The 27,344-nt window shown below is 53.1% G+C and overlaps 1 protein-coding gene across 1 annotated transcript in view; it reads right to left on the reverse strand.

Moving 5' to 3' along the window:
- Positions 1–1,030: 1,030 nt before the first annotated feature.
- Positions 1,031–27,344, reverse strand: part of trpc2b (transient receptor potential cation channel subfamily C member 2b) — a 39,155-nt gene continuing 12,841 nt past the window's right edge. Inside the window, exons 4-13 of the mRNA XM_059646887.1 lie at positions 25,309–25,473; positions 24,807–24,981; positions 21,132–21,332; positions 18,545–18,707; positions 13,019–13,111; positions 9,977–10,169; positions 9,191–9,318; positions 7,226–7,295; positions 6,447–6,579; positions 1,031–3,711 (exon numbers count right to left, since the gene is read on the reverse strand). Of these exons, the coding sequence (XP_059502870.1) occupies positions 3,293–3,711; positions 6,447–6,579; positions 7,226–7,295; positions 9,191–9,318; positions 9,977–10,169; positions 13,019–13,111; positions 18,545–18,707; positions 21,132–21,332; positions 24,807–24,981; positions 25,309–25,473 (1,740 nt within the window). The 3' untranslated portion in view covers positions 1,031–3,292. The remainder of the gene's footprint in view (positions 3,712–6,446; positions 6,580–7,225; positions 7,296–9,190; positions 9,319–9,976; positions 10,170–13,018; positions 13,112–18,544; positions 18,708–21,131; positions 21,333–24,806; positions 24,982–25,308; positions 25,474–27,344) is intronic.

A 27,344-nucleotide genomic window follows, 5' to 3' on the forward strand; every position in this document is an offset into this window, starting at 1 on the left:
CGCTCCCTCAGCGCTGACCCTCCGACAGCGCGGCGCTCCTTCAGCGCTCACCCTCCGACAGCGCCAACGCTCCCTCAGCGCTGACCCTCCGACAGCGCCGCGCTCCCTCAGCGCTGACCCTCCGACAGTTCCCGGTCCCTCAGCGCTGACCCTTCTACAGTGCGCGCTCCCACAGCGCTGACCCTCCGACAGTGCCCGCTCCCTCAGCGCTGACCCTCCGACAGTGCCCGCTCCCTCAGCGCTGACCCTCCGACAGTGCCCGCTGTTTCAGCGCTGACCCTCCGACAGTGCCCGCTCGCTCAGGGCTGACCCTCCGACAGTGCGGTGGTCCCTCAGCGCTGACCCTCCGACGGTGCCCTCTCCCTCAGCGCTGACCCTCCGACGGTGCCCTCTCCCTCAGCGCTGACCCTCCGACAGTGCGGTGGTCCCTCAGCGCTGACCCTCCGACAGTGCCCGCTCCCTCAGCGCTGACCCTCCGACAGTGCCCGCTCCCTCAGCGCTCACCCTCCGACAGTGCCCGCTCCCTCAGCGCTGACCCTCCGACAGTGCCCGCTCCCTCAGCGCTGACCCTCCGACAGTGCCCGCTCCCTCAGCACTGACCCTCCGACAGTGCGGTGGTCCCACTACGCTGACCCTCCGACAGTGCCCGCTCCCTCAGCGCTGACCCTCCGACAGTGCCCGCTCCCTCAGCGCTGACCCTCCGACAGTGCCCGCTGTTTCAGCGCTGACCCTCCGACAGTGCCCGCTCCCTCAGCGCTGACCCTCCGACAGTGCGCGGTCCCTCAGCGCTCACCCTCCGACAGTGCCCGCTCCCTCAGCGCTGACCCTCCGACAGTGCGGTGGTTCCTCATAGTGCTGTGAATGGTTTTTACTGTCCAGGATGTACCTTGAATTTTCCGACCTGGACAGATGAAGTTGCTGACTGATGTTGAGCTGATAGTGGGTTTTGTTGTTGTTGGGCTGGGTTCCCTGACAGTGTAATAGCAGCGTAGGACCTGAAGGAAAGAAGTTCAGACAGACACGGGCAGTGGACAGTTTCAGAGTTTGTGGCTCTTTAATTCCAGCGCGGTTACAATGAGCTTCTATCCCATCTCACTTCATGCATCAATCACTGAGGTGTTCACCGTTTAATACTGCAAATGCCCCTCCAACCTGTTTCCCCACCCCTCAGGGCTTGCACTGCTCAGTGTCCTGCTCACTCCGACTCACTGAGCATCCCAACATGCACCTGCCCTCAGTCAGCACTGCACTCTGGGATCACAATCAGAGGAAAGCTCCTTCTGCACTGTCCTGCATCCAACACCCCCAGGGCAGGGACAGCACAGGTTAAACGTAGAGTAAAGTTCCCTCTATCCTGTCCCCCATAAAGCACTCCCAGCACATGTACAGCACAGGGTTAGACACAGAGTAAAGCTCCCTCTACACTATTCCCCGTCAAACTCTCCCAGGACAGGGACAGCACAGGGTTAGATACAGAGTAAGGCTTTCTTTGCACTGTCCCCCATCAAACACTCCCAGCACATGATGGTACAGAGTTAGATGCAGATTCAAGCTCCATCTACACTACCTTGTTCACTGTAAGTTTTTAAATTTAATTCCAGATTAGAGAGGGTTTGGATCTGAGTTTATAACATCTCAAAATTATTTCATGAGTCACAGATGAGATACTCATCTCCTCCTCCTGGGCCCTATTGGAATAACGGGTCCCAGAAATCAAGGGTTGGTATCATTCCCATTGTCTAAGCCAATACCCTTCTCATTAAGTCAACAGGACACGACAGGCCATTCAGCCCATCTTCTCTGTGCTTTTGTTTCTGCTGCCCACCGGACTCCGCCTTCATCTCCATTTCCTCTCATGTCATCACCATATCTTGATAGTCCTTTCTTCATTATGCACCCACACAATGTCCCTGTAAATGAATCAGTGAGATTTACCTCAATCACTCCCTATGGGAGCAAGGCCCACGTTCAGTCCACTCTCTGGGTGAGGAATTTTCTCCTGTATTTTGTTTGGATTTATTTGAGACTGTCTTATATTGATGGACCCTGGTACCAGTCTTACCACAGGCAGAAAGATCTTTTCTCCATTGAACTGATCAAAACCTTTCTTCATTTTAAAGACCCCTTCCATCACCCTCAGACTTCCCACTTCCAGAGAAAGAAACCCAGACTGTTTGATAATTGCTAAAACCTTTTGTTGTGCCAAAATCATCACTGAAGTCTTATCACAAAACCTCTCTGTCCTTTCGATAATAGGGAGGCTACATCAGGGCAGTAGCAAGAGAGTTCAAATATGGACAATACAAACCTGCCACAATTCCCGTTCTTTTTAACTCCATTAAATACAATCGTCTTACCAACCTGTGTCGCTAAGTGTAAACAGTGGTGTAACCTATATCCATCATTTTACTCCACTATCCCGTTCACTATGTCCTTCCTCAGTGACTACATATCTCGTTCTTCCATCTTCCACATTCTTTTGACCCCCTACATGTATTGGCAGCGACTTTAATGGTGCTCTACCCTCAGATTTTGGTTTTGTAGCCAGATTTCTCTGCTATTTGTCCCAAGTTGAAGCCAATGCCTTAGTCACAAGAACAAACGCACCCAAATATATTGCATCTTGGCATCATTCCTTTCTAATGATTCAATCACTAAAAACTAGCCTTAAAAAACAGAGACAAAACAGGATAAGCACTGGAGAAACTCAGCAGGTCTGGCAGCATCTGTGAAGAGAGAAACAAAGTTAATGTTTCGAGTCTGTGAATGTCCCTCAGAACTTGGAAAAGTCGGAGATGGAATGGGTTTGGATCAATGACAAAAGAAAGGTCTGTGATAGGGTGTGGTTAGGAGAGATGGAATAATGAAGGTGTGATGATTAAGAACAACTCTTCTATTAGTCAACATGAGTTGCCATTCACCTTATTCCTCTTGTCCCAGGCATGTTGTCCCTAAATGGTTACATCACAAATTATTCCTGTCTTAGTCCAAAATGTTAACTCTGATTGCCTTTCTCCCTGGATTCTGCCAGACTTGGTGAGTCTCTTCAGAGTGATTTCTCTTTGTTTCAGATTACCAGCATCCACAGTACTCTGCTTTTTGATAAAGGATGAGAGAGTGAGGGAGCATCAAAGGCACTTTGCTGCCTTCTTGACACAGAGAGAATAGCAATGAGCTGAGCGATGGTTCAGTGACACTGCACTGAGGCAGATTGCATGCTAAAAGTCCTGATAAATTCGGCAGGAGCGTGCACGTTCCCGATCCTGAGTCATTCTATAGAAGTGACGATGTCTCATTCTTTCTCCTCTTCTGTCTTCTTGGAAGGTCCCACGCCCTTCTCTGTGGGTGACCCCTTATCAGTTCCTGGTGTAGAGTCTGGAGCAGTGCTGGTGCTGTCTTCCTTGCAGGGGTAAGGTGGGCACTCTTCAGGTTCCTCCTCGTCCTTGTTGGCAGCTTTGCCAGGGACTGTGTCTTCGGAGTTCTGGTGGACCGTGGCTTTGAAGGAGGCCCGGGGTGAGCCGGATTCGGAGTCCTGGTCCGTCTCCTGGAATCGGTTGCGTGCGCCCAGGATGTATTTGCCCAGGACGGCAGAGGCATCTCCTGATTTGGCAGCAGTTGTGCCCGCAGCGCCCATGCTGTACCGTAGGCGCTTAATCTCTGACTGCAAACGGCCCACAAACTTCCCCAAATCTGTGATACGGTTCCCAAGGTCTGCAAGAGAAACACAGAGCGGTCAGTTAGTCAGGGCCCACTCCCCAGAATCATTACACTGCACCAGGACCGACTGCCTGAAAAACACACACGGCTATAATGTAGGAAACAGGGCTGCCAGTCACTGCACAGCAAGAACCCAAAAGGCGCAGCAGCCACATAATCTCCAATTGGCTGACACTGGCTGAGGGAGAGTCATTGGTAACAACACAAGACAGAACATTCCCAGCATTTCAACCAATAATGGCCCTGGGAAAAATTACACCTAACTCGGGGATGGATAGACTCACAGTTCATCTCAAAGATGGCAGTGCGGTGCTCCCTCAGCGCCGACCCTCCGACAGTGCGGCGCTCCCTCAGCGCCGACCCTCCGACAGTGCGGCGCTCCCTCAGCGCCGACCCTCCGACAGTGCGGCGCTCCCTCAGCGCCGACCCTCCGACAGTGCGGCGCTCCCTCAGCACCGACCCTCCGACAGTGCGGCGCTCCCTCAGCACCGACCCGCCGACAGTGCGGCGCTCCCTCAGCACCGACCCGCCGACAGTGCGGCGCTCCCTCAGCACCGACCCGCCGACAGTGCGGCGCTCCCTCAGCACCGACCCGCCGACAGTGCGGCGCTCCCTCAGCACCGACCCGCCGACAGTGCGGCGCTCCCTCAGCACCGACCCGCCGACAGTGCGGCGCTCCCTCAGCACCGACCCGCCGACAGTGCGGCGCTCCCTCAGCACCGACCCGCCGACAGTGCGGCGCTCCCTCAGCACCGACCCGCCGACAGTGCGGCGCTCCCTCAGCACCGACCCGCCGACAGTGCGGCGCTCCCTCAGCACCGACCCGCCGACAGTGCGGCGCTCCCTCAGCACCGACCCGCCGACAGTGCGGCGCTCCCTCAGCACCGACCCGCCGACAGTGCGGCGCTCCCTCAGCACCGACCCGCCGACAGTGCGGCGCTCCCTCAGCACCGACCCGCCGACAGTGCGGCGCTCCCTCAGCACCGACCCGCCGACAGTGCGGCGCTCCCTCTGCACCGACCCGCCGACAGTGCGGCGCTCCCTCAGCGCCGACCCTCCGACAGTGCGACACTCCCTCAGCACTGACCCTCCAACAGTGCGGCGCTCCCTCAGCACTGACCCTCCAACAGTGCGGCGCTCCCTCAGCGCCGACCCTCCAACAGTGCGGCGCTCCCTCAGCGCCGACCCTCCAACAGTGCGGCGCTCCCTCTGCACTGACCCTCCGACAGTGCGGCACTCCCTCAGCGCCGACCCTCCAACAGTGCGGCGCTCCCTCAGCGCCGACCCTCCAACAGTGCGGCGCTCCCTCAGCACTGACCCTCCGACAGTGCCCCGCTCCCTCTGCACTGACCCTCCGACAGTGCGGCACTCCCTCAGCGCCGACCCTCCGACAGTGCGGCGCTCCCTCAGCACTGACCCTCCAACAGTGCGGCGCTCCCTCAGCGCCGACCCTCCAACAGTGCGGCGCTCCCTCAGCGCCGACCCTCCAACAGTGCGGCGCTCCCTCTGCACTGACCCTCCGACAGTGCGGCACTCCCTCAGCGCCGACCCTCCAACAGTGCGGCGCTCCCTCAGCGCCGACCCTCCAACAGTGCGGCGCTCCCTCAGCACTGACCCTCCGACAGTGCCCCGCTCCCTCTGCACTGACCCTCCGACAGTGCGGCACTCCCTCAGCGCCGACCCTCCGACAGTGCGGCGCTCCCTCTGCACTGACCCTCCGACAGTGCCCGCTCCCTCAGCGCCGACCCTCCGACAGTGCGGCGCTCCCTCAGCGCCGACCCTCCGAGTGGCAGATGGAGTTTAATTTGGATAAATGTGAGGTGCTGCATTTAGGAAAGGCAAATCAGGGCGGGACCTCTCCACTTAATGGTAAGGCCCTGGGGAGTGTTGCTGGTGAAATGGACCTTGGAGTTTAGGTTCAAAAGTTCCTTGAAAGTGGAGTCGCAGGTAGACAGGATAGTGAAGGTGTTGGGTATGTCTGCCTTTATTGGTCGGTGCATTGAGAGTAGGAGTTGGGGGGTTCATGTTGTGGTTGAACAGGATGTTGACTCGGCCATTATTGGAATGCTGTGTGCAATTCCAGTCTCCCTGCTATAGGAAGGATAGTGTGAAACTGGAAAGAGGTCAGGAAAGATTTACAAGGATGTTGCCAGGGCTGGAGGGTTTGAGCTACATGGAGAGGCTGGGTAGACTGGGGATATTTTCCCTGGAGTGTCAGAGTCTGAGGGGTGACCTTATGGAGGTTTGTAAATCCACGAATAGGGTGAAATGCCAAGATCTTATCCCCAGGGTGGGGTGGGCGAGTCCAAAACTAGAGGAACATAGGTTTAAGGTGAGAGGGGAAAGATTGAAAAGGGACCGAAGGGGTAACTTTTTCATGTAGAGAGTGGTGTGTGTATGGAATGAGTTGCCAGAGGAATTGGTGGAGGCTGGTACAGTTACAGCATTTAAAAGGCATCCGGGTGGGGACATGAATAGGAACGGTTTAGGGGCAGAGAGAGTAGGGTCTCGACCCGAAACGTCAGCTTTCCTGCCCCTCTGATGCTGCTTGGCCTGCTGTGTTCATCCAGCTCCACACCTTGTGATCTAGGGTCTGGTGGGATATGGGCCAAACGCTCGTAAGTGGAACAAGACTCAAACAGGAAACATGGCCAATTTGGACCGAAGGGTCTGTTTCTGTGCTGTGTATATCTATGATTCCAAACGTTCCCTCGGTCTCCTTCACTCACCTTTCCGTTGTTTCTCTGCAAATTCTTGTCGCGATGTTTCGATGTATCGCTGTACCAAGGTCTTTATCACCTGTAATCGATAGGAGACCCTGCTCCCAGACTGACAGCTGTCACCGCCCACGGCTGTGTTAGCCTGACGCAAAAAACAATTACATTCAGAACACTCTTGTAACTGTATCCCCCGTGACAGTCACCGGGTGTGCCTGGGACTGTATCCCCCGTGACAGTCACCGGGTGTGCCTGGGACTGTATCCCCCGTGACAGTCACCGGGTGTGCCTGGGACTGTATCCCCCGTGACAGTCACCGGGTGTGCCTGGGACTGTATCCCCCGTGACAGTCACCGGGTGTGCCTGGGACTGTACCCCCCGTGACAGTCACCGGGTGTGCCTGGGACTGTACCCCCCGTGACAGTCACCGGGTGTGCCTGGGACTGTATCCCCCGTGACAGTCACCGGGTGTGCCTGGGACTGTACCCCCCGTGAGAGTCACCGGGTGTGTCTGGGACTGTACCCCTGTGAGAGTCAGTGGGTGTGGGACTGTACCCCCCGTCAGAGTCACTGGGTGTGGGACTGTATCCCCCGTGAGAGTCACTGGGTGTGTCTGGGACTGTACCCCTGTGAGAGTCAGTGGGTGTGGGACTGTATCCCCCGTGAGAGTCACTGGGTGTGGGACTGTACCCCAGTGAGAGTCACTGGGTGTGTCTGAGACTGTACCCCTGTGAGAGTCAGTGGGTGTGGGTGTAGAATGTCCCAGTGGCAGGAATGACTGAATCACTTACAATTGATGTTGGTAGTGGAGGATAATCATCTTTCTTGGAGCTCACACAACACAGCTTCCGGAAAAACCACCTGGAATGTTAAGAAAACCAGCATCAATATCACATGGAGCCAAAGCCCTTGGAAAGCCCTGAGCAGTGAACCTGCCTGTGGGACTGGGGCCTATGTTGGTCTGAGCCACTCAGGGTGACCCTGTTCACGCTCTCGGGGAAATATTTTGGGAATGTGTGCAGGTACTGTTTCCAATGTCCCAGTTTGACTTTGTTGCTGAAATAGTGACAGAGAGACTCGAGAACCGCAAACATTTGTTTAAAATCGAATATAGGGCTCGGCCTGCCATAAACAGACAAGTCAATTTAACAGCAGTAAAACGCTTCTGTAGAGGGGCGAGTGAGTGGCACAGTGGCTCAGTGGTTAGCACTGCAGCCTCAGTACCAGGGGCCCGGGTTCGATTCCACCCTCGGGCGACTGTCTGTGTGGAGTTTGCACATTCTTCCTGTGTCTGTGTGGGTTTCCTCTGGGTGCTCCGGTTTCCTCCCACAGTCCACTGATGTGCAGGTTAGGTGGATCGGCCATGTTAAATTGCCCGTAGCGTTCAGGGAGCTGTGGCTAGACATGAGAAATGCAGGGTTACTGGGATCAGGGAGTGGCGTATGTTGGGTGGGACGCTGTTTGGAGCATCTGTGTAGACTTGATGAGCCAAACAGCCTGCTTCCTCACTGTAGGGATTCTATACATTATAGAAGTGACTCTCCGGGAGAAATTCAACATTCCACTTCATAAAATACAGACCATGAAAAGACAGTCCAGACTTGTTCAGGGAAAGTCATGTTTATCAAAAGTGCTGGAGTTTTTAAGGAGAGTTTGCCCTGTTGTTGTGTCGTACATGGACTTTCAGAAAAGATTTCATGATGTGCTGCCCAATAGACCTATGAGTGAGGTTGGAGGTTATGGATTAAAAGGGATGGTAACAAAATGAACGCAGAAATGGCCACATGACAGGAGACAGAGAGGATTGGTCATTGGTGAGGTCTGGAGGCAGGTTTGGATTAGTATTGTCATCCTGTTTGGTTTTGTTTTATATTAGTGAATTATATTTGAGTCTGCAAGGTAGAGTTTCAAAGTCTGCTGATGACACAACACTTTGGAAGTTTTGTGAGGCCCATGATTATAACCTTCCCCCCGGCTGGCTGATCTCCCACATTCTCCCCTCAAACACTCACATGGTGATAGAAACATCCATGACCCCAGTGTTCGAGAAAGTCCCCTTCTCCACTCACTCCCTACCCCCCCCTGCCCACCTCTGACCCACCCTGAGCTCTGAGCTGGTCTCTGGTCAGCTCAGTACACAGCTTACACATTCTCTTCCTCATTTTCAGGTGAGGTGACAGCCTCGTCCCTCCCTGTCTCCATCATCTTGTCCATCTCAGTCCTTCTCTGAACCCAGCTTCTGAGACTTGCAGGATTGTAATCTCAGTGTCACTGTACCCTGTGCCCTCAGCTCCCTGGGAGATAGTCACCAGAGCAAAACCCTACCCCCCAATCTGAGCATCTTTGTCTCTCTACCTCACATCGCCAAGTCACGCCGACAAACCATGCTGCGTCTGAACCCTTGGTGACCAGAGCGAGTACCTTGTTAGGTGGCTCAGTTTGGATGGACATTGTCTGCGTGGGTTCCCTCCAAGTGCTCTGGTCTCCTCCCACAGCCCAAAGATCTACAGGCTGGGTGGATTGGCCATGCTAACTTGCCCGTGCCCAGGTCTGTGTAAATTAGATGGGTGACAAGGGGATGCTCTGAAGGCCAGTGTGTTCTTGTTGGGCCGAAGGGCCTGTTTCCACACTGTAGGGACTCTGACATTCAGTCCTGTGAGACTAGCTGAGATGTATGAGTGTTACAGGCGCTACAGAAATGTAAACCATGACACTGGGCACGAGGCAGGCTTGAGGAGAAAGGGTAGGCCCCCTACCTGATCATGTAGAAGAAGGACTTGGGGGTTGGGATGATGTTGAATGGAACAGGCAGAGTGAGGCCTTCCCGGAAATAGCAAAGGTACAGCTTGGATCGAGCAAACTTCCACTCGACATCAGCATCATCCTGGAAACGAGAGAGACATGGGATGGAGAGAAATTAAACCTGGGCCTGAATGACAGTACGGGGTTAGATCCAGAGTAAAGCTCCCTCTACACCATTCCCCACCCCCATCACACCCTCCCAGGGACAGGGACAGCACGGGGTTAGATCCAGAGTAAAGCTCCGTCTACACTGTTCCCCCCCATCACACCCTCCCGCGACAGGGACAGCATGGGGTTAGATACAGAGTAAAGCTCCCTCTACACTGTTCCCCCCCATCACACCCTCCCGCGACAGGGACAGCATGGGGTTAGATACAGAGTAAAGCTCCCTCTACACTGTTCCCCCCCATCACACCCTCCCGCGACAGGGACAGCACGGGGTTAGATACAGAGTAAAGCTCCCTCTACACTGTTCCCCCCCCCCCCCCCCCCCATCACACCCTCCCGCGACAGGGACAGCACGGGGTTAGATACAGAGTAAAGCTCCCTCTACGCTGTTCCCCCCATCAAGCTCTCCTGGGACAGGGACAGCACAGGGTTAGATACAGAGTAAAGCTCCGTCTACACTGTCCCCCCCATCACACCCTCCCGGGACAGGGACAGCACGGGGTTAGATCCAGGTTCCACATGTACTGCTGTTGCCTCGAACATTGTGTCTTGCTGTGAATGATCAGCCTTACCTCAATCTTCTGAAAGGAGTTTGTGATCATAGCGACTAACATGTTGAGCAGCACTATGACCATGATGATTGTGAAAATCCCATACAGGATCCGTCCTACAAACTCTGCCACCACAAACTCTGTCAGATCCACTGAAGTTGGTTCCTCCATCCCAAACATGGTCCAGAAGAGGAATTGGAGCGTTCCATTAAAACTGCACCAGGGGGAGAGAAACAACCCTTTGGTCACACAGCACAGAAGCTAAACTGTGTCATTATCAACTCTGTCAGACTCTAACCTCACTCCATGACACGGTGATCCTTGCTCTGAGAACTGAACCAGGAGAACCAGGTGAAAATCAAATAGGCCTCTTGCTCCCAAAAGCCGGCCATTCAGTGTGGCTGTATGGCTGTGTGTGTCTGTACAAGAGTGTGTCCGAGTGAGTGTGTGTGTGCCTGTGTGTCAATGCATTTTTGTGTGAGTGTGTGTGAGAATGTGTGTGAGTGCGTGTATGTGTGTGTCTGTGTGTGTGTGTGTGAGAATGCATGCGAGTGTGTGTGAGAATGTGTGTACGTGCGTGTATGTATGTGTGAGTGTGAATGTGTGTATGAGAATGTGTGTGAGTGTATGAGTGTGCGTCAGTGTGAATATGTGTGAGTGTGTGCATGTGGGTGTGTATGAGTGTGAATGTGTGTATGAGAATGTGTGTTAGTGGGCGTGTGTGGGTGTGTGTGATTGTGAATGTGTGTGTGTGAGAATGAGTGTGCGTCAATGTGAATACGTGTGTGAGCCTGTGAGTGTGTGTGTGTGAGAGTGTGTGTAAATGTGAGAGAATGTATTTTTGTGCAAACGAGTGTGTGTGAGAGAATGTGTGTGAGTAAGTCTGAGAGTGGGTGTGTTAGTGTGACTGTGTGTATGAGTATGTCTGTGTGCATGTGCATGTGTGCGCATATGTGAGCAAGTATGTGTGAGTAAAAGTGCGTGTGATGAGTGAATGTGTGTGTGTGTGAATTGAGCATTTGAGTGTGTCTGAGAGTGAACATGTGGGTGTGTTTGTGAGTGAGTGAGTTTGTGTGTGCGCATGTGGGTGAGTCTCAGTACCTGTGTGTGAGAGTGTGACTGTCTATGTGTGAGTCTGAGTGTGACTGAATGCGTGTGTGCATGTGTGAGTGAATGTGAGTGTCTATGTGTGCGTGTGAGTGCGAATGTGTGTGTGAGTGAGAGTATGACTGAGCGTGAATGTGAGCCAGCCCTTTAGTTTTTAACAATTTCTGTACATGGAGTCCCCACAGTAATGTTACTCACTGAGAAAATACTTGGTCCTTCAGTGAGGTAGCTGCCCTGCACAGGGAGCAGCCCATCTAGGATGGAACTGTCACTGAGAGGGAAGGGAGCAAACAAGGAAGGAGGTATTTGCTCTTGGAAATGATTAAACTCAATGCTGAGGCTTGAGGGCTGAGGGTTCTCTGAGCACACCATCAGCTGCTGTTTCTCCAGTTTGCACTGAGCTTCACAGGAGCACAGGAGCACAGCAGCCAGCCGCCAGCCTGAGACAGAGCCGTTAGCCTGGGAACACAGTGCCGCTCTCTTTGTAAAAATGTCCCTGAGTGTGAGCTAGCCTGCCATTGCAAACCCTGACACCTCTTCCTCAGCAAACACTCCATCCTTCCACAGCCATCTTCAGTTCCAAAGAAAGATCACTGCACTCAAAACATTAACCCTGCTTCTCTCTCTGTGGGTGCTGCCAGACCTGCTGAGTTTCTTCAGTTGTTTCTGCCTTGGTCCCTTAGTTACAGTGTTATTTACATTGTCAGAAATCTGGTTTGGCTGGTTCGGCAAATCTATACTGACTGATCACACACATCAATTACACAGTGCATGGAATTACATAGCACAGGACAAAGCCAGGCCATTAGGCCCACCCAACTGCTTCTGTAACAGGGTCCTCCTACTCCCCGCTACATCTCGCCCCATCGCTATATCCTTCCATTCCTTCCGTCAACGTGTATTTATCCAGCTACCCCTTAGTGGCATCGACACAATTCTCTCAACTCCCTGTGGGAGTCATACATTCCCCACACACACCCCACTCCCATTCCCCCCCACCATACCCTGGGGAAGTGCATTCCCCATTCTCTCCCCCCTCACTCTCACCCACTCCCTGGGTGAAAGGGCTTCTCCTGAATTCCTGATTGGACTTATCAGAGACCAAGGTCTGGGCTCTGTCACAAGTTGAAACAACTGCATTTAGCCCATCGAACCCTTTCAGGAAATTGAAGACCTGCCAACCATTGCTGAAACATGGAATAGAATAGTCGGGGTTGTTTTCAACTAGCACAGACTAGATGGGCTGAAGGGCCTCTTTCAGTGCTGTAGCTCTGTATGACTGTGATTATCAGGTTTCTGTTATTATGACAAATCCATTGTCTTTAAAAGCCCTGTGTTCAACTCACAAGCGTAGGAACCACCTGATGCCTCCATTTCACTCCGAAGTATGAAGACCAGAACATTGACTGATATTCCAGCAGCGATCTTTAGGAATTTACAGAATTTATTACTTTATCAATTCCATTCAAATCTCAATGAATCCCCAGGGTCTGATTTGGTGTTTTAAAAAAATCTGTGACAAAATCTTGAATATTTTGTATATTGGCACCTACCCTCGATCTCTCTGCCTCATTTTTACAATTTCAAGTGCCACATGACCACACACATTCAGTGTATTGGCCACTATCCTGGGAGTGCTGGGCTCTCCCAGAGCCTGCATTACCCCCATCCAGCACCAAAAATCACCAACTAGCTGCAAATAGGATCGAACGAGTTCCAGAGAAATTTCTAGATTTCCAGGGAAGGTTCCAAGAAGGTTCTAGAGAGTGTTTTAGAGAAGGTTCTTGAGGAAGCTCTACAGAGATGACTTGGAGAGTTCTGAAGAAGGTGCTAGAGAGATGGCAAGAAAAGGTTCCAGGAAAAATTCTAGAGGCAGTTGTAGCGAGAAGTCTAGAGAAGGTTCCGAAAAGATTCTAGAGAGAGTTCCAGAGGAGGTTCTAGAGACAGCTGTCATACTTTCCAAGTCGATCCAGATCGATGTAATGGACATAAATGTTATTGATTCCACACAGGAAGGCAGTCAAGATGATCATCAGTAAAAACATAAACCTGCAAAGAAGAAATATTTTATTATTCCACTTCAGAGAGAGGTGGGCCATGTCCCATATACAGGAAACCAACATCCACAACAATGCCAGGCACAAAATAGGCAGGTGGGGACTGAGGGACACGGGGAGAGGGTGGGGACTGAGGGACACGGGGAGTAGGGTGGGGACTGAGGGACACGGGGAGTAGGGTGGGGACTGAGGGACACGGGGAGTAGGGTGGGGACTGAGGGACACGGGGAGTAGGTGGGAGATTGATGGACACGGGGAGAAGGTGGGGATTGAGAGAAATGGGGCGAGAGGGTGGGGATTATGTGACACTAGGAGACATTGGGGACTGAGGGACACGGGGAGAGGGTGGGGACTGAGGGACACGGGGAGTAGGGTGGGAGATTGATGGACACGGGGAGTAGGGTGGGGACTGAGGGACACGGGGAGTAGGGTGGGGACTGAGGGACACGGGGAGTAGGGTGGGGACTGAGGGACACGGGGAGTAGGGTGGGAGATTGATGGACACGGGGAGTAGGGTGGGAGATTGATGGACACGGGGAGTAGGGTGGGAGATTGATGGACACGGGGAGTAGGGTGGGGACTGAGGGACACGGGGAGAGGGTGGGGACTGAGGGACACGGGGAGTAGGGTGGGGACTGAGGGACACGGGGAGTAGGGTGGGGACTGAGGGACACGGGGAGTAGGGTGGGGACTGAGGGACACGGGGAGTAGGTGGGAGATTGATGGACACGGGGAGAAGGTGGGGATTGAGAGAAATGGGGCGAGAGGGTGGGGATTATGTGACACTAGGAGACATTGGGGACTGAGGGACACGGGGAGAGGGTGGGGACTGAGGGACACGGGGAGTAGGGTGGGAGATTGATGGACACGGGGAGTAGGGTGGGGACTGAGGGACACGGGGAGTAGGGTGGGGACTGAGGGACACGGGGAGTAGGGTGGGAGATTGATGGACACGGGGAGTAGGGTGGGAGATTGATGGACACGGGGAGTAGGGTGGGAGATTGATGGACACGGGGAGTAGGGTGGGGACTGAGGGACACGGGGAGAGGGTGGGGACTGAGGGACACGGGGAGTAGGGTGGGGACTGAGGGACACGGGGAGTAGGGTGGGGACTGAGGGACACGGGGAGTAGGGTGGGGACTGAGGGACACGGGGAGTAGGTGGGAGATTGATGGACACGGGGAGTAGGGTGGGGACTGAGGGACACGGGGAGTAGGGTGGGGACTGAGGGACACGGGGAGTAGGGTGGGGACTGAGGGACACGGGGAGTAGGGTGGGGACTGAGGGACACGGGGAGTAGGGTGGGAGATTGATGGACACGGGGAGTAGGGTGGGAGATTGATGGACACGGGGAGTAGGGTGGGAGATTGATGGACACGGGGAGTAGGGTGGGAGATTGATGGACACGGGGAGTAGGGTGGGAGATTGATGGACACGGGGAGTAGGGTGGGGACTGAGGGACACGGGGAGTAGGGTGGGGACTGAGGGACACGGGGAGTAGGGTGGGGACTGAGGGACACGGGGAGTAGGGTGGGGACTGAGGGACACGGGGAGTAGGGTGGGGACTGAGGGACACGGGGAGTAGGGTGGGGACTGAGGGACACGGGGAGTAGGGTGGGGACTGAGGGACACGGGGAGTAGGGTGGGGACTGAGGGACACGGGGAGTAGGGTGGGGACTGAGGGACACGGGGAGTAGGTGGGAGATTGATGGACACGGGGAGAAGGTGGGGATTGAGAGAAATGGGGCGAGAGGGTGGGGATTATGTGACACTAGGAGACATTGGGGACTGAGGGACACGGGGAGAGGGTGGGGACTGAGGGACACGGGGAGTAGGGTGGGAGATTGATGGACACGGGGAGTAGGGTGGGGACTGAGGGACACGGGGAGTAGGGTGGGGACTGAGGGACACGGGGAGTAGGGTGGGGACTGAGGGACACGGGGAGTAGGGTGGGGACTGAGGGACACGGGGAGTAGGTGGGAGATTGATGGACACGGGGAGAAGGTGGGGATTGAGAGAAATGGGGCGAGAGGGTGGGGATTATGTGACACTAGGAGACATTGGGGACTGAGGGACACGGGGAGAGGGTGGGGACTGAGGGACACGGGGAGTAGGGTGGGAGATTGATGGACACGGGGAGTAGGGTGGGGACTGAGGGACACGGGGAGTAGGGTGGGGACTGAGGGACACGGGGAGTAGGGTGGGGACTGAGGGACACGGGGAGTAGGGTGGGGACTGAGGGACACGGGGAGTAGGTGGGAGATTGATGGACACGGGGAGAAGGTGGGGATTGAGAGAAATGGGGCGAGAGGGTGGGGATTATGTGACACTAGGAGACATTGGGGACTGAGGGACACGGGGAGAGGGTGGGGACTGAGGGACACGGGGAGTAGGGTGGGAGATTGATGGACACGGGGAGTAGGGTGGGGACTGAGGGACACGGGGAGTAGGGTGGGGACTGAGGGACACGGGGAGTAGGGTGGGGACTGAGGGACACGGGGAGTAGGGTGGGGACTGAGGGACACGGGGAGTAGGTGGGAGATTGATGGACACGGGGAGAAGGTGGGGATTGAGAGAAATGGGGCGAGAGGGTGGGGATTATGTGACACTAGGAGACATTGGGGACTGAGGGACACGGGGAGTAGGGTGGGGACTGAGGGACACGGGGAGTAAGGTGGGGACTGAGGGACACGGGGAGTAAGGTGGGGACTGAGGGACACGGGGAGTAGGGTGGGAGATTGATGGACACGGGGAGTAGGGTGGGAGATTGATGGACACGGGGAGTAGGGTGGGAGATTGATGGACACGGGGAGTAGGGTGGGGACTGAGGGACACGGGGAGAGGGTGGGGACTGAGGGACACGGGGAGTAGGGTGGGGACTGAGGGACACGGGGAGTAGGGTGGGGACTGAGGGACACGGGGAGTAGGGTGGGGACTGAGGGACACGGGGAGTAGGGTGGGGACTGAGGGACACGGGGAGTAGGTGGGAGATTGATGGACACGGGGAGAAGGTGGGGATTGAGAGAAATGGGGCGAGAGGGTGGGGATTATGTGACACTAGGAGACATTGGGGACTGAGGGACACGGGGAGTAGGGTGGGGACTGAGGGACACGGGGAGTAGGGTGGGAGATTGATGGACACGGGGAGTAGGGTGGGAGATTGATGGACACGGGGAGTAGGGTGGGAGATTGATGGACACGGGGAGTAGGGTGGGAGATTGATGGACACGGGGAGTAGGGTGGGAGATTGATGGACACGGGGAGAAGGTGGGGATTGAGAGAAATGGGGCGAGAGGGTGGGGATTATGTGACACTAGGAGACATTGAGGATTGAGGGACATGGGGAGAGGGTGGGGACTGAGGGACACGGGGAGTAGGGTGGGAGATTGATGGACACGGGGAGTAGGGTGGGGACTGAGGGACACGGGGAGTAGGGTGGGGACTGAGGGACACGGGGAGTAGGTGGGAGATTGATGGACACGGGGAGAAGGTGGGGATTGAGAGAAATGGGGCGAGAGGGTGGGGATTATGTGACACTAGGAGACATTGGGGACTGAGGGACACGGGGAGAGGGTGGGGACTGAGGGACACGGGGAGTAGGGTGGGAGACTGAGGGACACGGGGAGTAGGGTGGGGACTGAGGGACACGGGGAGTAGGGTGGGGACTGAGGGACACGGGGAGTAGGGTGGGGACTGAGGGACACGGGGAGTAGGGTGGGGACTGAGGGACACGGGGAGTAGGGTGGGGACTGAGGGACACGGGGAGTAGGGTGGGGACTGAGGGACACGGGGAGTAGGGTGGGGACTGAGGGACACGGGGAGTAGGGTGGGGACTGAGGGACACGGGGAGTAGGGTGGGGACTGAGGGACACGGGGAGTAGGGTGGGGACTGAGGGACACGGGGAGTAGGGTGGGGACTGAGGGACACGGGGAGTAGGGTGGGGACTGAGGGACACGGGGAGTAAGGTGGGGACTGAGGGACACGGGGAGTAAGGTGGGGACTGAGGGACACGGGGAGTAAGGTGGGGACTGAGGGACACGGGGAGTAGGGTGGGGACTGAGGGACACGGGGAGTAGGGTGGGAGATTGATGGACACGGGGAGTAGGGTGGGAGATTGATGGACACGGGGAGTAGGGTGGGGACTGAGGGACACGGGGAGAGGGTGGGGACTGAGGGACACGGGGAGTAGGGTGGGGACTGAGGGACACGGGGAGTAGGGTGGGGACTGAGGGACACGGGGAGTAGGGTGGGGACTGAGGGACACGGGGAGTAGGGTGGGGACTGAGGGACACGGGGAGTAGGGTGGGGACTGAGGGACACGGGGAGTAGGGTGGGGACTGAGGGACACGGGGAGTAGGGTGGGGACTGAGGGACACGGGGAGTAGGTGGGAGATTGATGGACACGGGGAGAAGGTGGGGATTGAGAGAAATGGGGCGAGAGGGTGGGGATTATGTGACACTAGGAGACATTGGGGACTGAGGGACACGGGGAGTAGGGTGGGGACTGAGGGACACGGGGAGTAGGGTGGGAGATTGATGGACACGGGGAGTAGGGTGGGGACTGATTGTCACGGGGAGTAGGGTGGGAGATTGATGGACACGGGGAGTAGGGTGGGAGATTGATGGACACGGGGAGAAGGTGGGGATTGAGAGAAATGGGGCGAGAGGGTGGGGATTATGTGACACTAGGAGACATTGAGGATTGAGGGACATGGGGAGAGGGTGGGGACTGAGGGACACGGGGAGAGGGTGGGGACTGAGGGACACGGGGAGAGGGTGGGGACTGAGGGACACGGGGAGAGGGTGGGGACTGAGGGACACGGGGAGAGGGTGGGGACTGAGGGACACGGGGAGAGGGTGGGGACTGAGGGACACGGGGAGAGGGTGGGGACTGAGGGACACTGGGAAACATTGAGGATTGAGGGACACGGGGAGAGGGTGGGGACTGAGGGACACTGGGAAACATTGAGGATTGAGGGACACGGGCGGAGGGTGGGGACTGAGGGACACGGGGAGACGGTGGGGACTGAGGGACACGGGGAGACGGTGGGGACTGAGGGACACGGGGAGACGGTGGGGTTTGAGGGACACGGGGAGAGGGTGGGAGATGGAGAGATACAAGGAGAGGATGTGGTGATGGGTGTAGAAGCGTGAGAAAGAGGTGGGTCGGTTGAGTATAGAGATTTGAGTGTCCTGTCTCCCAGTTTGACCATTACCTTCGCTGCTGGGGACGGGTAGGAAACTGTGTTGTAAACCGAGGGCTAGATCAGAATGCGAACATGTGCAGGAGAATCCCGTACTGAGAGAGAGGAGGCAGCAAAGTGGGAGGGTGATGGGTGAGACATTTTCCAGGCCCTGCACTCGGTGAGTTATTGGCTATTGCCCCAATACAGGAATAAACCTCAATTCTGGAACATTCCAAACCTCATCATGTCATCAATCATCCTCCCGATGGAAATCTGGAGTGTTCCGAGGGTTTCGTGAGCTGGTAGGATGGATGTCAGCCTGGCTAAGCTCAGCATACTGGTGATTGCGAACAGCACCTCTGCCACCATCTGGGGGTCCTCCTGTCTCCATTCATGCCTGTCTGTAATAGAACCCAGTCCGAAGACCACCAGTTAGACACAACACAGAGATCACTGACAAGGAAACTGCTGGACTCTATATAACTCCCACCGTAAGGATGCCCCAAGTTATTTCACTCATTTACACAATGTGGGCATCACTGATTCATCAGCATTTGTTGCCCATCCCTAATTGCCCTCGATCTCAGTGGCTTGCTTGGCCATTTCAGGGGGCAATAACATGACACTGACATTGCTGTGGGTCTGGAGTCACACATGGGCCAGACCAGGTAAGGATGGCAGTTTCCTTCCCTAAAGACCATTGGTGAACCAGATGGGTTTGTACAATAGGAGATTCATGGTCCCACTTACTGAGGCTAGTTTTGATTCCTGGCTTAGGCATTTTGTTTTAAAATCAACCTGCTCAAGGATGTTACATCTGGAGCTGGTGGAACTGGAACCCAGGCCCCTGGCTGAGAGGTAGGGACACTACTACAACATCCCCCTCGATTCCTGGTTTATTGTTTGAATGTCAGTTTTATCAGGTGCAATAATGTGATTTGAAACCGTGCCCTAAGGACATTACTCTGGGTCTCTGGAGAATTCGCCCAGCGACATTCCCACCCTATCATCTTGTGTTCCGAGAGCTCGCTCCCTAACAGCACTCTGCGTGTCCCTGTGCCCCACAGATACCGTGGTAGAAGAACGCAGCAGTTCATCAGAGAACCCTCAGTGATGGGAACCTAATGGTGGCCCAGCCACTGAAGTCCATGTCCTGTGAACTATGGAATAGAGTTGCTCAGGAGGTCATTCCCTGTTCCTGCCTGAGGCTCATTCCCTGTCCCTGCCTCTGCCTGATGTTCATTCCCAGTCCCTGCCTGAGCTTCGTTCCCAGTCCCTGCCTGAGCTTCGTTCCCTGTCCCTGCCTGAGCTTCGTTCCCTGTCCCTGCCTGAGCTTCGTTCCCTGTCCCTGCCTGAGCTTCGTTCCCTGTCCCTGCCTGAGCTTCGTTCCCTGTCCCTGCCTGAGCTTCGTTCCCTGTCCCTGCCTGAGCTTCGTTCCCTGTCCCTGCCTGAGCTTCGTTCCCTGTCCCTGCCTGAGCTTCGTTCCCTGTCCCTGCCTGCGCTTCGTTCCCTGTCCCTGCCTGCGCTTCGTTCCCTGTCCCTGCCTGCGCTTCGTTCCCTGTCCCTGCCTGCGCTTCGTTCCCTGTCCCTGCCTGCGGTTCATTCCCTGTCCCTGCCTGAGGTTCATTCCCTGTCCCTGCCTGAGGTTTCCCTGTCAGGAGTTTGAGACGAGTCCAGTGTGCCATGTTTGTCCCAGCAGTGGGGACTGTGGCTGGGCTGAGGGTCTACGGATGAGAGATCATTTCATTGGAGGCAGTTCAGAGAATGTTCACGAGGAGGAGCCCCACTGTGGAAGGGGATTGTCTTATGAGTAAAGTTTAAACAGCTGGGAACTGTACTCGCTCGAGGTTAGAAGAATGAGAGATGACCTCATTGAAGCACATTGAAACTTGGAAACTTAAGGGCCCTGACAGTGGAAATAATGAGCGGATGTTTCCCCTCCTGGGAGAGTCTGCGACCAGGGGGGCACAGTCTAAGAATAAAGGGGCATCAATTTAACACTGAGGGGAATTTCTTCTCTCAGAGTGTTGTGAGCTTTTGCAACTCCTTGCTACAGAGACCTGTCTGGGGCAGAGTCTTTAAGGTTGAGATCGATAGATGCTTAATTACTCGGGAAATCGTGTGTTTACGGGGTTATTATGGCACAGTGGGGGAAATTACCCCCTGTGTTTACGCTGTTAGTATGATGCAGTTTGGGAAATTACCCCCTGTGTTTATGGTGTTATTCAGATGCAGTGGGGGAAATTACCCCCCTGTGTTTACGCTGTTAGTAAGATGCAGTGGGGGAAATTACCCCCCTGTGTTTACGCTGTTAGTAAGATGCAGTTGGGGAAATTACCCCCCTGTGTTTACGCTGTTAGTAAGATGCAGTTGGGGAAATTACCCCCCTGTGTTTACGCTGTTAGTAAGATGCAGTTGGGGAAATTACCCCCCTGTGTTTACGCTGTTAGTAAGATGCAGTTGGGGAAATTACCCCCCTGTGTTTACGCTGTAAGATGCAGTGGAGGAAATTACCCCCTGTGTCTGTGGTGTTATTAAGATGCAGTGGGGGACGTTACCCCTTGTGTTTACAGAGTTATTAAGATGCAGTGGGGGACGTTACCCCTTGTGTTTCAGGTGTTATTAAGATGCAGCGGGGGATAATACCCCCTGTGTTTACGGTGGTATTCAGATGGAGTGGGGGAAATTTACCCCCTGTGTTTACGGTGTTAGTAAGATGCAGTGGGGGATATTACCCCGTGTTTAGGATGTGATAGTGACGGAGACAGATAGTTGCGGGGACGTTGCCCTGTCACTGGCCATGATGCCCAGTGGCTGACACTCACCTGCGTCTGTGAAGTAGAAGCAGTAGTACGATGCACTGTCTGCCAAACAGTAGAGCTTGCCGCTCAGGTAGACCACTATCCGGAGGGCAAATGATGCCAGGTACATGCTGAGAATGACAATATCCAGGAAGTTCCACCAGTCGAGCAGGTAACTGCGCAATCCCTCAATCCAAACCTCTTTACACTCGTACCAGAAAAACCCTTCCAAGGTGAGGACAGAATGGTTAGCCATTGTCTCTTCACAAAAGCCTTACAATGGCCCTGACCCTGGCCTGTTGAATCTAATTCTTCGTCTATTCGTCTCCAGGAAGAGAAAATGTGAATTATTTTCTGGGAGGGCTGGGAAAAGTTGGGATTGTCCTCCAGAAAGCAGGGCAGGTCACGAGGAGATTCGACACAGGCATTTGAAATTACAAGGGGTTTTGGTCAAAGAAACAAGGAGAAATCCTTCAGCAGGTGAAGATAGATAAGTCCCCTGGGCCGGATGGGATTTATCCTCGGATCCTCTGGGAAGCTAGGGAGGAGATTGCCGAGCCTTTGGCATTGATCTTTAACTCGTCATTGTCTACAGGAATAGTGCCAGACAACTGGAGGATAGCAAATGTGGTTCCCCTGTTCAAGAAAGGGAGTAGAGACAACCCTGGTAATTATAGACCAGTGAGCCTTATCTCAGTTGTTGGTAAAGTGTTGGGAAAGGTTATAAGGGATAGGATTTATAATCATCAAAGAAAAGAATAAATTGATTAGGGATAATCAGCACGGTTTTGTGAAGGGAAGGTTGTGCCTCACAAACCTTATTGAGTTCTTTGGAGAAGGTGAGCAAACAGGTAGATGAGAGTAAACCGGTTGATGTGGTGTATATGGATTTCAGCAAGGCGTTCGATAAGGTTCTCCACAGTAGGCTATTGTACAAAATGCGGAGGAATGGAATTGTGGGAGATATAGCAGTTTGGATCGGAAATTGGCTTGCTGAAAGAAGGTAGAGGGTGGTAGTTGATGGGAAATGTTCATCCTGGAGACCAGTTACTAGTGGTGTACCGCAAGGCTCGGTGTTGGGTCCACTGCTGTTTGTCGTTTTTATAAATGACCTGAATGAGGGCGTAGAAGGATGGGTTAGTAAATTTGCAGACGACACTAAAGGTCGGTGGAGTTGTGGATAGTGACGAAGGATGCTGTAGGTTGCAGAGAGACATAGATAAGCTGCAGAGCTGGGCTGAGAGGTGGCAAATGGAGATTAATGCGGACAAGTGGGAGGTGATGCACTTTGGAAGGAGTAACCGGAAGGCTAAGTACTGGGCTGATGGTAAGATTCTTGGTAGTGTAGATGAGCAGAGAGATCTCGGTGTCCATGTACACAGATCCTTGAAAGTTGCCACCCAGATTGACAGGGCTGTTAAGAAGGCATACAGTGTTTTAGCTTTTATTAATAGAGGGATCGAGTTCCGGAACCAAGAGGTTATGCTACAGCTGTACAAAACTCTGGTGCGGCCGCACTTGGAGTATTGTGTACAGTTCTGGTCGCCGTGTTATAAGAAGGATGTGGAAGCTTTGGAAAGGATGCAGAGGAGATTTACTAGGATGTTGCCTGGTATGGAGGAAAGGTCTTGCGATGAAAGGCTGAGGGACTTGAGGCTGTTTTCATTAGAGAGAAGAAGGTTGAGAGGTGACTTAATTGAGACATATAAAATAATCAGAGGGTTAGATAGGGTGAATAGGGAGAACCTTTCTCCTAGAATGGTGACGGCGAGCACGAGGGGGCATAGCTTTAAATTGAGGGGTGAAAGATATAGGACAGATGTCAGAGGTAGTTTCTTTACTCAGAGTAGTAAGGGAATGGAACGCTTTGCCTGCAACGGTAGTAGATTCGCCAGCTTTAGGTACATCTAAGTCATCATTGGACAAGCATATGGATGTACATGGAATAGTGTAGGTTAGACGGGCTTGAGATTGTTGTGCTGACCTGTCATACCATCGAGGGCCGAAGGGCCTGTACTGTGCTGTAATGTTCTATGTTCTATTATTCCTAGTGATAGGAGAGTCAGTCACCATGTGGGATATGCACTGGGAGTGCGGGGAGAGAATGAGCAAAGCAGGAAGCAAGGATTTGCGGGAAAGGGTCAGTGCATAGGCTCCTGTCACACGGTACGTGCTGCTTTCAGAGGGGGTCGCTCCTGTTGCAGCTTTCAAATGGCAGTCGAACTGATACTTGAAAGGGTACAGTTCACTGGGCTGTGGCGAGGAACAAGGGATCACAAGTAATTAATGGCTCTACCATAGAGTTAGAACAGGCGTAATAGTTTGGATAATCTCCTGTGATTCACACGCTGAAAATGACCATCTGGCTATCATCACATTGCCAGGTGTACAATGGGATCCTGCTGTGCACAACCTGACTGGCACTTTTCCTGCACTATTCTATTGATGACAGGTTGAAATGCACTTTGTTGGCGTTGGATGTGCTGGGATTGTGAAAGGTGCTATAGGAACGCTGTTCAGTTTGTCCCTTTCCAATCTTACCTACTCCTGTTCAGACAATATCAGAAAAACAGGCAGTATGCTGGCTTTCATCGCGACTGGCCAATGAGTGCGGGAGTGAAGGTGTCTTCTTGTAGTTACATACAAACTTAGAGGTAAGAGCAGGCCATTCAGACCTTTGGGTTTGCTCTGCCAATCAATATGATCATGGCTGATCATCCAGCTCAAGCCCCAAGTGTGTATTTAACCCAATGAATCCATACTATGTAGAAGCAGGCCATTCAGCCCATTACATGCACACCAACCCTTCAAAAAATATCCCACCCAATACCATTTCCCAACTCTATCCCTGGAACTCTGCACCTCCCTTTCCTGGGAATTATGGGTAATTTAGCATGGCCAATCCACCTAGCCTGCACATCTTTTGGACTGTGGGAGGAAACCGGAGCACCTGGAGGAAACCCACGCAGACACGGGGAGAATGTGCAAACTCCACACAGACAGTTGTTCAAGGGTGGAATCGAACCTGGGTCTGGGGGCTGTAGGGCAGCATTGTTAACTTTGTTAGTGAGGCTGTTTCCGCCTGGTTCTCCGCTATAACGTCCCCTGTTTCTGACAGCTTCCACACTGAGGCTTGGTAAGACTGTACCTGGAGGACTGTGTGAAGGTGATAATGGGACTGTGTAAAGGATATGGTCACCTTGCCCAACAGATGACTGGGCCAGGCTGAACTTTAGAAAAATGACAAGTGATCTCGGTAAAACCTACAAAACCCTGAAAGGGACTGATTGTGTCAATTTAGGATGAATGGGTGAGGTGTCCTCACCAGGGGACACGGTCCAAAATGAAAAACCAGCCAATTAGGACTGAGATGAGGAGAAACATTTTCACTTGGAATATGGTGAATCTTTGGAATTCTTTACACAAAGCCAGTGCTGGGAACTCAATCATGGAGTCTGTCCAAGGCAGAAATTGAAGAATTTCTAGCTAATAAAAATATCAAAAGAGGTGGGGATATGGGGTGGAAGTAGCTGAACAGCCATGAGCTAGAATGGCAGACTGTGATGGGCTGAATGGCCTGCACCTGCTGCATTTTAAAAAGCCTTTTTGTTCAGATTTGAAACGTGTAAATTTCCTCTGTGCTCAAACATTCCTGGACACAACAGTCAAACCTAAGAGAGTGCCCACATTGTAACTTACCCACCACCCAAACCATATGGATGGAGTTGACGTAGATTGGTTGGTTCCTGGACGTGGAGACATCCCGGAATTGCTGTGCAATTATTGATTCCACCAGGAGCAGGACCAGGAACCAGATGTAGGATGAGGAGTGAAGGAGGAACTTGATAACAGGAGTGCGAACAATCTGTCCAAGCTGAAACACGAGCAGCAGAGGGAAAGATCAATTGAAAAGCACAGGGAAGAGCTGGGTGGGGGAGAGATGGGCATGGTGCCAAGAGGAAGCATCATTAAACACTCAGCCATGATGATCAAAGAGATCCACACCTATTCCTAACTTCACGTTATCAATCTGTGTATCTCAGTAAGGACAGAGAAGCGCTGCACTGCCGCGGGGGTCAGCGCCGAGGGAGCGCCGCACTGCCGCGGGGGTCAGCGCCGAGGGAGCGCCGCATTCCCCATCATGTCTCTCAGTCCTTTGCATTCCCAGTGTAGAGCCCTCCCCACTGTTTGTGAAGTGTACCTTGGATTTTGGGGCAATCCAGTAGAACAGACATAGCAAGGGCATGGTGAGGAACATCCCCAATGAGACGAACACCAACGAAATGGTCTTGCTGCCTCTCCACCAGGTGAGCTTCCCACACCAGATCGAGGTGAGCACTTGCTGGCAAATCGGGTGTGCCACGAACTGGAAGAGAAACACACGGCAGAGTGAGAGGGAAGGAGGAGACTGTCACAGGGAGAATGTTCGAGAGCTGCCAGTGATGGCTGTTTTGGGAACCCCTTGGACCTTTTTCCAATCAATAGGACTTTTGGGAAAGGGCCAGTTCACAAGCTGCACGTGTGAAGTATTGCTTGTACAGAGCGTTGGGATTGTATGAAAATAATCATCATAGTCAGAAAAAGATAGTCAGACTCAACTGGAATGAGATATTAATGTCCATGAGTAGTGTTTTACAATGTCACAGCTAAAGACACTTTCTGCATTTGTCGAACTTTCACAACAAACTTGAAGGATTTTTAGCAAAAGGTGGAAATGAAATGTTTTGATTGATTGCCATTAGACAGCCAGGACTGCAATGTCACCAATATTGGGCAATAGTGCTTCAAGTGTTTAGCTTTTGGAAGAGATTGACAAGATGGGAAAATTGGAGGCTAAAGAATGGGATGCTGGCTGTTGAGAGGAAAGATGTTCATGGGTGGCACGGTGGCTCAGTGATTAGCACCATAACCTCACAGCGCCAGGGGCCTGGGTGTGATTCCAGCCTCGGGTGACTGTGTGGAGTTTGCCGGTTCTCCCCGTGTCTGCATGGGTTTCCTCCGGGTGCTCCGGTTTCCCCCCACAGTCCAAAGATGCGCAGGTTCGGTGGATTGGCCATGCTAAATTGCCCGTAGTGTTCAGGGGTGTGTGGGTTACAGGGGGATGGGTCTGGGTGGGATGCTCCAAAGGGCAGTGTGGGCTTGCTGGGCCGAAGGGCCTGTTTTCCACACTGTAGGGAATCTAATCTAATCTAATCTTGGTAAAATCAAGAGCAAGAATTATCTTGGGTAGGGCTAAGAAATTATTGGTGGGAGTTATTTAGAGATCCCAAACAGGAGGTGTCCTGTTGGGAGATTGTAAGCACATGAAATGAGGATAATACAATTATCGTTGGAGACTTTAATCTTCATAAGTTTAAGGTGAGACGGGAAAGATTTAAAAGGGACCTGAGGGGCAACTTTTTCATGCAGATGGTGGTGCATTGTATGGAACAAGCTGCCAGGGGAAGTGGTGGAGGCCAGTACATTTACAGCATTTAAACAGCATCTGGATGTGTATAATCAGTAGGAAAGTGAATTTCATGAGGCTAGTCAGGTGGGTGTCATAGAATATGAGTTCCCTAATTAGGGCTGTTAACCCGGTCCAATCAGGGACCCCTGGCTGACAGATATAAACAGGAGCATCGGAAGAAGTTCTGTTCACTCCAGAGCTGGCTCTGAGGAAGCTGGATCAGTGTCAAGGACTCTCCATGTGTAAATAAAGGGTGGCTTGGTGATGGGATATCAGCCAGTGTGGAGTTATGTTGGAAGGGTTCAGAGGGCAAATGGTGATTTGTCTAGGGTAACTGGTTGGCATGAATGTGTTGGACCAAGGGGTCAGTTTCCATGCAGTAAACTCTATGACTCTACGTGGTTGGAGGAAGTTTATGAAATTTAGACAAAGTAGTTTTTGAAATAAAGCTATTAAACAAAACATTCTCGTACACGTAAGAACAAAATGATGACCAGGTTATTTTGGATCTTGTAGTTTGCAATGAGAAAGTGTTCGTTAATAATGTTATAATAAAGGAGTCACTGAGGAAGTGTAACCATAATAAAACTCAATTCTCTGATTTACATTAGTCCAAAACTAGGGTTTTAATCTATACAAAGTAAACTTTGTGCAGATATGAAGAGTGAGTTGCCAACGATAAGTTATGAAACTACATAAAAATTCAGGATGATAGAGAACCAATGGCTTACTTAAAGGATTAATGCATTATTCACAATAAATACACATCACTCTTCGGCAGTAAACCA

This window comes from Stegostoma tigrinum, chromosome 6, assembly GCF_030684315.1.
Source record: "Stegostoma tigrinum isolate sSteTig4 chromosome 6, sSteTig4.hap1, whole genome shotgun sequence".
NCBI classification, from domain to species: Eukaryota; Metazoa; Chordata; class Chondrichthyes; order Orectolobiformes; family Stegostomatidae; genus Stegostoma; species Stegostoma tigrinum.